A 13,150-nucleotide genomic window follows, 5' to 3' on the forward strand; every position below is an offset into this window, starting at 1 on the left:
CGGCAATGAGCCTGGACTCTAGTTAAACCGTTTCCATAACATACCCTTGGCTCGAAATTAAAAAAAAAAGATGCAACAAGGTATTAAAATTTAGCTGCAAGTTAAAGTAGCAAAATTAAATTGATCATTTGTAAAAGTAGGGAGAATCATTGCGATGAAGTTGTACAAAACAAAATAGGAGCCCGCAATACGTACGTGTGAAAAACTGCTGAAAATGGTGAATGATCGAGGGAATGGATCGTGGTTCAACCACATCACAATTTTGCTCCATATCACCAAATTGAAACAAAATTCATGACGAGGAACAAAATATTTTTTTATCGCTTTATTTCTTTTAGCAAAAGTTTCGGCAAAATGCCAATTACTAACCCTTTTATTTTAAAGCTGCTCGCAAATTGCAGGGGCACCCAACGAATCTGTTCCTCACTTTATCTGTTCCCCAGAGGAATCTTGCTGGCTGGCAAAAATACAGGTGTTTCGATGAGCTGGCTGGGGAATTTTGTTATTGATAGAGGTTTTGCTTGGCAATTATTGACTTTTTGTAGCATTTCAACCCGAGCTGGCTGTAGAAACTCTGAAGACTGAGGACGACTAAAAAAAAAAAAAAAAAGAACCCCTTCCCTCTCCCAGAGAATAGTCACAAACATACGACGGCTGGTCAGAGTGATTGCGCTTGCGGAAAAAAACCTGTTTTGTCCCGGTTTCGTCGCTTTTGTTCGGTCGTTTTGGATCGAGGGATTTGAAAGCGCGCGGAATTCCTGGCTTGGAAATAAATTTGATCAGCTGGCTGGGAAACCAACCAATTTTATCTAGCTGGCTGGGAAATTTCTTGTGTGTCTTGCTGGAAAAAAGGAACAGATGATGTTTTCCCAGGAACACTGAAAAACACCTGAAAATGCCTTAATGACATTTATTTTCATTAACTGGGGTATAATAATACATTTTACAACAAATTGGTCGTTGGGTGCCCCTGAAATTGGCGACTCGTCCAGATATCGCAAAGGGAAAATAGTCAGTCATAAACGCGACTGTATAGGACATTTGCCTGGTGACGCCACTTGACTACAAGTACCAGAATCCTTCAGGTTTCGCTTGTCTCATGTTAATTAGAGCTATTGTTATTTTTACCCCACTGGGAATACAAAAATATGAAAAGAAAAACAAACTGAATTGTGGTAGTTGTAGTCAAATGACGCCATCGTGAAAATTGCCTATTGGTCGCAATTTCTAGTCCTGATTTACCATAAGCATGTAAATACATTGGACAGGCCTAATTATTAGTTCTATAAATTGTTTAAATTTCCGCATAATCCGGTGTAATTTCCGCATAATCAACGTATATTCACGCATAATATGGCCAAAAATTTCCGCATAATCTTTAATTTTTTTCCGCATCCTATCAGAAGCCCTGGATTTCATTTTTCTGTGATTCGTGAATCTATGTTTTTTACGTGTATGGGAATTCGGTTTTCGATTTTTTGTGATTTGTGAAATATGCATTAACTAATACACGTGATTAGTGAACCAATGATTTTTTATCTCCCCAAATAGAGCCAATTCAGAAAAATTCATTCCAGTACATGTATATCCTGAAACGCCGATAGTAGTGACCGCATCATTCCTCATTACTGTAAAGATTTTCCGAGAACATTAATATATCACTTAGTTGAATAATTCGCTGGTAGCGTAAATAATAAAAACAATGAACTATAATATTATTATGGCCAGACTTGAAGGAGTTACCATAGATCAAGGATAGAATTATCCAATAAAGTGATAAATTACTCACTAACTACTTCATTATTGACTCCTTTTAGCATAATTTTATCAAGTATGCCTTCATGATCACTTGATGTAACTAAGACTAATATTTTGTTTCAACGGAAGACATGTTTCGATCGATCATTATTCATCTCCAGTTGGAAGTGTTCAGTTCAGTGTGAATTTGAATTTATGTCAAATTTAAAATTTGAAATTATGTTGATACATTTTCAACAAACTTTTAAAAATTTAATTCTAACAGCAATGTATTAACATAAATTCAAATTGTAAAATTGACATAAATTCAAATTTGCACTGTAATGAACACTTGCAACTGAAGGTGATGGATGACAAATCGAAACATGACTTGCAAACTCAAAGTTGTCGTCCATTACAAATACTAGTTTGTCTGCTTTTATCCAGAATAGTTTGCTTTCATTATACGAGAGTACGTGAAATTCTTAAGTTAGTGTATCTTGAGAGTGTTTCCACATGAGACAAATGCAGTGAAGCAGGTTGGCCTCAGACACAAATTATTCAAGACAAGTAATTTTGACACTGAATGCAAAGATGCATCAAAATGGAGGTGGTGAAGCTGGTAATTTCTGTCGACATATCTATTGAGATAAGAGTGCAAACAGATGTTCTTTGTGAGGAATCGGGACATATGACTGAAAGAAAATGAATGAATTAAGTGACATATCGCCTTCTGGACGGCGCTGCATTCAAGTTGGGATGAATCGAAGCGTTGCAGCATGAGGATTCTGCAACCGCGTTATAGCATTAATTTATCTGCAGGTAGCACCCCGGTGTCTTAATTAAAACAGGAAAACCCCTAAGACTCAAAGATGAAGAAAGTAACCCAAAACCCTCAATTTGGCTAACCCTAGGCTCTAAAACCAACTTTAGGCCTAGTTAGGGCGAGGGTTAGCCAAATTTAGGGTTTCGGGTTGTCAATTCTTCATTTTCGAGTCTTAGGGGTTAGGGTTTAGGGTTAGAGTTAGGGTTAGGGGTTACAGGGGTTACAGGGGTCTTTGTTCTCAAGACAAGACACCCCAGGTAGTACTCCCTTCTCAACAAAGGAATCTGGTATTTGCTTGGGTTTTGCACTTAGAACATTTTTTGCGACACATTAATTTACATGGACAAATAAAGCTTATAAGCATTTAACTTATATTACTTTAAAAGTAATAAAGCTGACTTGGAGCAACTTTAGGAGCGTTGCTTCCCTGAGAAAATACAACAAGAAACTATTTCAAAAAAAGGAACAGTGTTTCGTTTCTTGAATGGTAATGGCAGGAGAAAAGATAAAATACTACATGTAGTAAGGTCACTAGGTTTGTCATATTGATTTCGCTTCGTCTACTGAAACTCTCGAGAAATAAAGATGGAAATGGGGATGCAAATCTCGAGAAATAAAGATGGAAATGGTGACTTTAACTCTCTGAACGGTGAGAAGCCTGTCAAGGATTATTAACCATTAAAGAGAAGAATAGATACTTGTTTATTTTTCACGATGTACATTGAATCATAAGGTCTACAAATACCTATTTTACTTTTAAATGCATAAAATGTATATTTCAAATTCAGTTTGCCGTGAATCTTCTATTACTTGTGTTACAATGCGCTTGTGAACCTACAGTATACATATTGTAGCTTTAAAATATCTGGTTCCTGGTTAACCAAATTTATTACTACGACTCACTAGTGCGATAGATTGTTTACATTACTCCTTCAACACAAAGAGAGATAGCTTTGGAATTTTCAACAATATATCTCTTTAATCTAACCCCAAATCATTCAGATATAGTCAAAACTTCATAGTTATGACCCATTTCCTTCACTTTTGTGTTTGTCAGCATTGCTTTTATACTTCAGGCTCGATTCACATGTTCACAAGTTTGTTTTTACATCTTATAAAGATATTGTTTATATTTTCAATAATCACAGTTTGATTGGCCACTATACCTCACTGTGCAAAAATACAGTTCACCCTGAAGTCAAAATAGATATGTTTTGTTTCTGAGGAAACGAAAAATGCTTTAAAAACCACCTTCAAATGGCAGAATCAAAGCTACATGTATCAGCAAAGAAGCACAAAAAAGCCATCTTTATTTACATCACAGCGCAGGGTTGGGAAACTGCATACGATAATTTTCAACAGCCAATCAGACAAATCCTTTGTTTTGCTTCAAATAAGTGTAATTTATTTCTTTGAGTCATTCTGCATACTTATGCCATTCCGCAAGTCATGCCACATCACGATCATGCCATTCCGCATTGCACCTTTTACCCTCACGGGTTGTGTTTGTCATCTGCATGTGCCTTATTATGCAATTGATGATTCTCAGCCAATGGAGGAAGAAGCTAAAATACTAGAGAATGGCATAATAGTGGAATAATAAATCCCTTATCGAAATGTTTATTAAACATACACCTATAATATGTGCGGGCATTTTGGTTATTGCTTTTATGATATGTCAAACCATTCAATATACACTGTAAAGGTGTATGTACTGTATTTCACCCAAACTCCTTCAACTGGGAATGAGAGCAAACATCACCTGGCTGAGAGGGTCATAATTAAAGGCCAATGAATTCAGTCTTGTCATTTGCGTTTGTATTCTGCATGTATACTATGTTTATCCCCAACAGAAAGTACATGTGTATGCATGTCCACACGTGTGTAAATTATATCATTATCAAGTAAATAGGTTTATTAGCTGGGTTGATGCAGTAAATTGACCACCATTAAGAAATTTGAAAGCTGATACGTGACGTTTCATGCGTTAATTAGACCTTTTAAAGGCCATTTGTGTTTCACTTCTGTAGGGCTAAATGCTTAAAAAGTCAGCTTTCAAATTTACTTATGGTCGTCACCATGGTCAATTTACCACATCAACCCAGTTGATAAACCCATTTTTGTTAAAATCACTTCATCAGTGACACAGCACCACAGTTTTTTTTAAGAAACTAACCCCCTTTTATATCATTATCTTATTGACCTTATGAAAGTGGCAAGGGAAACACTGGCAGTGGCTTAATAGTTTGTCAGAAAGTTTACGCTTACCTAAAAGAGATAATTTTTTGACAAACTAAAACCACTGCCAGTGTTATTGAATTAAATGCGTGCAATGACATGAGCTTAATCTCTTCGGTTTTTTTTTTTGCTAATCTGCAAAAAAGGGAAAAATTACATGTAGCTTTCATCACTCCCTTAAGGCAGCAAGCCATTCCTGCGTTTCTGATCACTGATCCATAGAAATTATGCTCTTGAAGTGAGGATTAGGGACAGTTTGTTACATCAATTGTGTGCATTTTAGCTAATTTAACCAAGTTTTGTTTGGTCTAAGGGGAGGAAAATCAATTTCGTGCTGTTAAAGAAGATATTAGAGCACAATGCAAAGGAATGATGAAAACATCTGAAATAAATCATTTGTTGCCTCATTTTAAATTATTGATATCAGAGATTGCTAATTGTGCCGATTTAGTGACACATGACTCAGCTTCAAAGAGCTTGCATGTCCACCACAAATTTTCGTAGATGACTATGCTGCACAAAGAACAAACAGATCATCGTCAACATGAGACGTTCCTTTGGGTGCTTTCTTGCCCTGTCTTTCCCAGCAATATTTACAGGAAAGTGTAATTTTTTTTTTGTAGTGAATAAGCTCTTGGCATTTTAGCAGCAAACTTGTCCATGACTGTGATTTTGATGTCTTAAAAGGTAAAATTCCTTGAGATAACGTCTAAATTATCAGAGAACTTAGGAAAAAAAACAGGTTTGGCTCTTTCCTTCCGTAAATTGTGTGATTTTGTAAAAATTGTGCAATTTTTCAGGAATTGTGCGATTTGTTGCGATTTTAGGTTTATTATGTGAAATTGCAACATCGCCTAATATCAGAAGCCCTAGCTAGCTGAATTAGATAGGCGCGGAAAATTCCTGGCCCCCGGCCCTTATTGACTGCCCTGACTGATTGATACATGAATGCTTATTTAAGATTAGTGTAAGTTTAATTAAGTACATTCTTTCCTTTTTAGCCTAACCAGCCAGTTCTTACAATATGTGTACATGTATTTTCCCAGTCCTCTAGGGGTCTTCTGTGCATATCGCCTGTTATTTTCTACCTTTCAGACTTGTGCCCAACCTGCCTTGACAGAGCACCCAAAGGGGGTTTGGGTTTGCAGCATACTTTGCTTGTTGACCAAAACATGAATTTAATGACAACACAACAAAGCAAAGCATAGCTTTCAGAAATGTGAATAGGGTTGAGGAAACTGGATAAGACAAGAAAACCAAAAACAGCCAAAGAAAGGGAAAAAGATCATCCAATAATTGGCTTGTATTTGCGAATCTGGAAATGAGGCCATACAAACCTTATATAGAGGCAGATAACAAGGACTTCTTTTAAAGGGTTTGAGCCAGGTTTCATTGATTGGAAAACTGTTACAATGGTCAAATGGAAGGTTGAACATATCCTCTGCCTTTCTTGGGTAACCCCCAAGTAAAGGTTTTGTTATTTAGAATTCTCCTGCCCTTTGCAAGGTGACTGTCATGACGAGATAGTGTATTGATCACTTATTGAGATTTTACTGATAATGATAAAAATACATGACTTCGTTGTTATCAAGAACAGCCACCTACAACAGAGAATCTACCACAATAAGGTTGATTTTTACAATGGGTCTTTCTTAAAGCAGATGATGTGGAGCATGATGGCATAGGTGATGAACCAGAGGAGACTCTTACCCTTCATGATGCTAGTAATCACAAATTTGGTAAATAATAATAATATGACAATAGTAATGGACCAACCAGGTTAGATTATGAATTGAAAAAATTTCAACAACTTTGAACACAATGTCCTGCCCTGCAGAATATCAAATCTGCAGCACTTACTACTTGACCACTCTGCATTTTTGTTCTTTGTTGTCATCCTGCCACTGCAGGTTGTTTTCATCTTATCTTTGTCAGCATTAAATGGGAGAAAACTAAGCCAAGAACTGACTGATTCTGGTTTACCTGGGTAGGGGCATGATACCTGGTCACTTGCTTTTCCTTAACAATTAATTATACATGTATGTGATGCACAGAAATTTTTTTATGTACCATCACAAGAAAGAGCATAATAATTGTTAAACCTTTTGCAAAGTTTTCCTTTCATGCATGAATGATACAAAACGTTTTTGAACCTGTTTCAATGTGGAACCTTCAAAGATTTTGCCAGCTTCTAGAGAGATTTAATTAAACCATTAATCAATCAGACTGCCCCCAAAACATTAAGGGAAATTAGAGTTACAAGTACATGTACTTTTTTTGATTGAGAACACTCATCTGGCACCTGTCCTGTTGGTCTGGGGTGATTACACCACCAAGTGTAAAAATAAGTTTTTAGTGTCTTATTTTGTGACAGAAAATCAGGAAGCAGAAGCAGTTGGGGCCTGTGGGGTTAGCCCTGTTAGCACTGGGTTGCTGAGTTCACCGCCTAGTGTCTCAACTGTCAGTGCTAAATCTGGAGCACAGGCAGGAAAAAGTACACCAAGCACAGCAGAAACATCACAAGGAAGCAAATATACTCAGTCTGGTAAGCCTAAAAGTACCAGCACTTGACACTATTTTGATACACCATGCATGTTGCTTACTTCGTTTTGCAGTAACTAAAGGTTGAGTGACATACTCTCTCTCTCTCTCTCTCTCTCTCTCTCTCTCTCTCTCTCTCTCTCTCTCTCTCTCTCTCTCTCTCTCTCTCTCTCTCTCTCTCTCTCTCTCTCTCTCTTTCTAGAAGAAAGTTAGGGCACTTTCCTGACATTTCCCTCTTTTGATGATAGATCAACCATTTTTGTGTGGTAACTTTTGACAACCCATATAACAAAGCTTGATGACTCAATCTGTCTGCATGCGAGCCACTCCCCAGTACCATCTAATCCTCACTAAAACAGCTCGTTATTTGTGCTTGAGAGGGCACGAAAGTGCCCTATGTCGTGGCAGGAATGATCAATACTATCAAATTGTGCAACAGTGCAATAGCAACGGCTGATTCAAGTTTCAGATTTATTCCTTGCAATCAAAATGGATCAGGGCCGAAAATATGGTGAATTACGACTTTGATGCGCTTTGCGTATAGGGGTATATGGGCAGGTGAATGAAATCTTCTACTGGGGGGCTTATTGTGTTGCCTGGTGATTACAGAAATCTTCGTTTATGGAAAGTGCTACTATAATTAAGATCATGACTAGGTATCTCGACTTTAAAGGCTAGTGCACTCCTTAATTTTGAATGGACACACGCCCAATGTAGAAATGTCGCCTTGTCAAGCACAAATTAATGGTTCTAGATCCTACACTTCCCCATTCAGACAAATGAAAATATATAGTTACTTGCTTAAATCTTAGACTGGTGAATTATGAACAAGATGAATAATTGTAATGTACTACCCAAACTAATAATGATCTTCGCGTTCTTCGACATAAATGTGTCAAACAGTTCTCTAAACAATCGCTGGCCTTACCGACCAACTTTGTTATCACGGTAGTCTTAATCTTACGTTTCCAACATATGTCTTATTATGAATCATTTCAACTAATGACACACTGTTCTGGTTCAGACTATAGATCGGTTTTTAGAGACGACGGTTTTATTCAACCCTGTCTAGACGGTATTTAGTAACCGGGCCTTGAAACTGTATGGAACAATCCGCCACGGTAAAAAAGAGAAAAAAAAAGTCATTTAAACGACTTATGTGGTTTCTCTCCTGAGAAAGTACAATACCGTCCTACCTCTCTATTAACTCCCCTTTCTAATAAGCCCACCGTTTGGAAGTTGCTTCTTGTGACAGCCTCCCCCGTCTCTAGTAAGGCCCCACCCATTTTCTTTCTTTCATGCGGCCCAGTTGGCTTGTTTTTAAACAAATATCCACTCAAACGGGCCTGCCAAATGTGCAAGCCAGCGAGCCATGCGAGCCAGGATGCGAGTCGTGCGAGTCAAGCGAGACATATAAAGCCATATATATATTAAACGCCACATGTAAACATGTTTGTGAATTCTTTTTTCTTTGATGCGAGTTACACTAGCGACGCTTTAATTAAATCCAAGCATGATTGTAGCCGTTCCATAAGATTATTGCGTGCCGAATGTTTTCCATCGCGTGGAACGGAAAGTAACGCAAATTTCGCTCAAAGAAAACGTGGAAGACGTACATTGGTTTGTTTTTCAGCTTGTTTTATTCGAGAGCAACTTTTTGCTCCCTTGGTAGAAAAAAATGTGAGATGACGATGTCCGTATGAATTGAAAAACCCTCGTACGTTTTGTGGGCGTCAGATATAGTGGAATAAATGATTGTCAAAAATTGTGGTCCTAGAAATTACTTGTCTTGAACCTGGCAAAGGAAGGAAAAATACTTTGGAGAAATTCGAGCCTCCCTTTTTACAACCTATTTTCGTCTCCCCAGGAAGTCAGACTTGATCTGACTTCCTAATTGACTTTATGCTTGAGTTAATGTGATTTATTTAATAATAAGTATTTTTTTCCTTGATCGAACCATATGTTCATGGCTCGCACGATGGCTCGCTTGGCTTCCCTTGTGACTTGTGACTCCACTCAAACACATAAAACTGTTTTCTACTCTTTATTACTGAAATAATAAAGTTTGACGGCAGCTGATTAAGTTTTGTACAAAAACTGCTTTACCCTTTCACAGCCAAAAATGCAAATTGACACTTATAGATTTTACTCTGTCTAACGCCAGACGATTTTACTCTGTCTAACGCCAGACGATTTGACTAGTCAATGGGGAAGCCCTCGGCAGTGAAAGGGTTAAGACGAAAACGGTGTGTTTAAGATTTGCAATAAGCTCCCCTCTTTATAAACTCCCCTCTGGCCCTCTGTAATAATCCCTCCGCTAAAAAGGGATGTAAAACAAACAACTAAATGAAGCCCGTGGGGGGCTTAATAGAACACTTACGTTAGTTGTAAATTAAAAAAAAAAAAGTCACCACGAACTCATAAAGTAAATATAATATAATAATAAATAAATATATAAATAATAAATACATAAATAGACATAGATTTGCAGAGTTGCAATCATCAGGCAAGCGCCAAAAATAACGGATACGAAAGATGATATACAAAATTTGAAATTACAGAACAATCATGCCTACTGGCGTGGCATGCAGAAATGTGATTGGTTAACATAAGCGAATACTTTCTTTAATAGGAATTTCTTAGAATGTCTACAGTTACATATCAGTTCGCTTCTGTTGTTCAGTGATGACATTTCGGGTTTACACATAATAAAATACCATAAACACAAATTACATCTCTTGCTTATATTAGAATATGATCGGACCTGTTTTACCTTCCGCCAATTGATGTTGTACGAAATATTCTTATCCTTTAGACTCCAAATAGATTTACTTAATTCAGTTGCATGCTTATACCGCTCATTCTTAAAGGAGCAGACATGGTTTCTGTATCTTAACTTAAAGGTTGTATCGCAAAGACCAATGTATGTCTCTCTTGAGGTTGGTGCCGTGACTTCGGCTTGGTAGATCATGTTTTGGTCGTTGCATTTTCCGTCCATGGGGCACATGGTTGAGTTGCGGCAGTTACAATTGCTATGATTGGTATCATTGGTAGGAACAGATTTGTTGATTTGAGCTTTGTTGTGGTTGGATATAATAGTTTTGATATTTGCCATACAGCTATAGCTTAATTTAAGCGTGTTCCTGTTGTAATTTTGTGGAGTGGGTGTGATTTGGGAAGTGTTGATCAATGAGAGGAAGGAAGAACTTTCCTACATTTTTTTTGGAAACTCTGAGTAGCAATAAATGTCTTCGACCAAATAATCCAACTCTGCAAATCTACATTGCTCTTGTTTACCTATTGAGCACTTTAATAGCTGATGAAATCTTCCATTCATTATATTATTATTATTATTATTATTATTATTATTATTATTATTATTATTATAATAAATATAAATATAAATATAAATATAAATAAATATAGATATATAAATATATAATATTATAAATATAAATCATATATAAATTAAGTAAATTTCAGAAACTAAATCATTACCTGCGTGACGTCTGGTTAACGTATTGACGTTTTCGGGTGACTTCTGCGTGACGAGTACTACAGAATTTTCTGAACGCCACGCGGTTGCAAATCTGGATTGATGTTCAAGGTGTATGACGAGATGGGGGAAAGGATGAAACTTTTACAAAAAGCCTCGTTAGAAACAATAATTAATCGTGTAAAAGAGCATCTAAGACAGCTCAACATTAGACATGTTAGAGTTGTTTTTAAAAAAGTTAACAGTTGATTGAAGTCTGGACGAATATGTTAAATCACCAGCTTACATGCTTAAGCACCTCCTGTTTTGGTAGTAGAAATTAAGGCACCGACATTTTTTATCCTGTGCTCTTCTACAGTTTTAACTTCAACCTGGTATCTGAAGATGTTGTTTCCCCGGGTGAAGTTAGTTGCGTTAAATTGCATTGTAACCCGAATGTTTGTTCTTCGGAATAAAAGTGTTATGACATTCCTGTCGAATCATGAACGTTCTAAATAATTACATAGTCTTGCACGCTTGTCTGCAATGTACTGTTATTAAGCGTTTTCAGATTCGCTAGAGATTTTGATAAAGTTCACCTTACTATGATAGGTTAGACTATCGAATTTAAGTCGCAGCTAATTGTTTGCCTTCTCTCCATGTCTATGCAACAGAAAGAAACACAAGCAAAGTGTAAACAAAATGATGGGTTGTTCAATAAATGAGACTTGCCAGTGTTTAGGAACAACTAAGAAAATGTATCAATAGCGGATGGAAAAACACCAAATTTGTTTGTGCTCTGTTTGCATTAAGTTTGATAATCAACAAGGAAAATACCTGCCTCCTGTATTGCACTGAAAGTGACGTTTTTCCTTAGATTAACACCTACAAATGAGCGTCACATAAGTTCCCTATCAAGGTCACCAAAGTGCCCTATTCAAGTCACCAAAGTTCCCTAATGTCACTAAAGTTCCCTAGTGTCGTCACAAACGTTCCCTATGCACGTCACAAAAGTTCCCTATGCACGTCACAAAAGTTCCCTATTTTCGTGACAAAAGTGCCCTTTCTTCTGGGTCTCTCTCTCTCTCTCTCTCTCTCTCTCTCTCTCTCTCTCTCTCTCTCTCTCTCTCTCTCCATAGGCATCGTGGGGCACTTTTGTAACTTTTTCCTCCTTTCGCTATAATTCGCCCAGTTTTAGATGGTAAGGCACAACAACTTTTCAGTAGATACCTTAAACACTGATCCCCTTGCAGAACGACGCTCAACGAATCACTTTAAAATCAAAGGGACTGTGACCCTTTTTCATGGCAAGGAGGTTACAAAAGTTCCCTTGTCCGTGGTAAGCACCTTTTAAAAAGCTTTTAAATCCATTTCCTTACCAAATTGTGGCTTTTGCCTTACCATATATACGCCACACCATTCTCTCAATTACCACAGTAATTTAAAATGGAAGTATTGCGCCCCGGAAAATTTTACTGTGTATACGTTTGACTTTTCATGTCCATGAAAAGAATCACGATTCAGAAAAAGCCCGTTTTTTGCTTCGCTGGTTTCAAAAAGCGATTGAGCCCTTTTAAAACAGTCAACATCAACCAAATTTTGAGGGATGTTAAAGAAGTCTTTTGGTAATGTAATAAAGAAAGAATTTAGTGAATTGGATGTTTTCTTATTTTTTGGTGGATTTTTTTAGTTGCCAATGTCTCAAAACTGGCAACGTTACAAAAGGTCCCTATTTGCTAGAGGTTCCAACAAGTGCTTTCGATGTGATTTCTTTAGAGATAAGAAACAAAAGTGCAATCAATATAAACAATAGTACAGTAGAAATAAGTGAGAGAAAATTCAACTCTTTTCTATAATTTGGAAAGGAACTAGGGTTTATAAACAACTTTACGCGGTTTTGCGTTATCGGGGATATGGATATCTTCATTCACAGTTGAATGTTTGACTCATTGCAGCGGTAAATGACCATGAAAAATGTATTGGGGATAGGTTTACATGCGAGAATGCTGCTTGTGTGCTGTTCTAAAAGCCGTAAACGAGAGGTCAGAGGGGAGTTTTAAATTAATATTCATGGCCTTTATAGATTCACCACACCCTTTGTCAAACAAGCACCCAGAGGCTACAAAACAAACTGAGAATTTGGAATTTGGTCATGAATATATAAAAGCAAAAGGGATATGACGAATACAATTGATTCATTTCATAGACAAAGATAGCATTCACAAGACACTGCGATAAGTAACACGAAATATGATGCGCCATATCTGTAAGTCCATCTGCTGGACTGCTAGTAATTGCCTAAGTGTACATCTCGTGAAATTATTTTTCTATGG

General features: G+C 37.0%; 1 protein-coding gene across 2 annotated transcripts in view; it reads left to right on the forward strand.

Annotated features, from left to right (window-relative positions):
• The window catches only part of LOC137997593 (uncharacterized), a 120,446-nt gene that overhangs the window by 17,655 nt on the left and 89,641 nt on the right, over positions 1 to 13,150 (forward strand). Inside the window, exons 3-4 of one of the 2 annotated variants that reach the window (XM_068843668.1) lie at positions 6,460 to 6,540; positions 7,176 to 7,346. In XM_068843668.1, the coding sequence (XP_068699769.1) occupies positions 6,460 to 6,540; positions 7,176 to 7,346 (252 nt within the window). The remainder of the gene's footprint in view (positions 1 to 6,459; positions 6,541 to 7,175; positions 7,347 to 13,150) is intronic. The other variant, XM_068843676.1, reaches the window with a different exon arrangement.

This window comes from Montipora foliosa, chromosome 1, assembly GCF_036669935.1.
Source record: "Montipora foliosa isolate CH-2021 chromosome 1, ASM3666993v2, whole genome shotgun sequence".
Lineage (NCBI taxonomy): Eukaryota > Metazoa > Cnidaria > Anthozoa > Scleractinia > Acroporidae > Montipora > Montipora foliosa.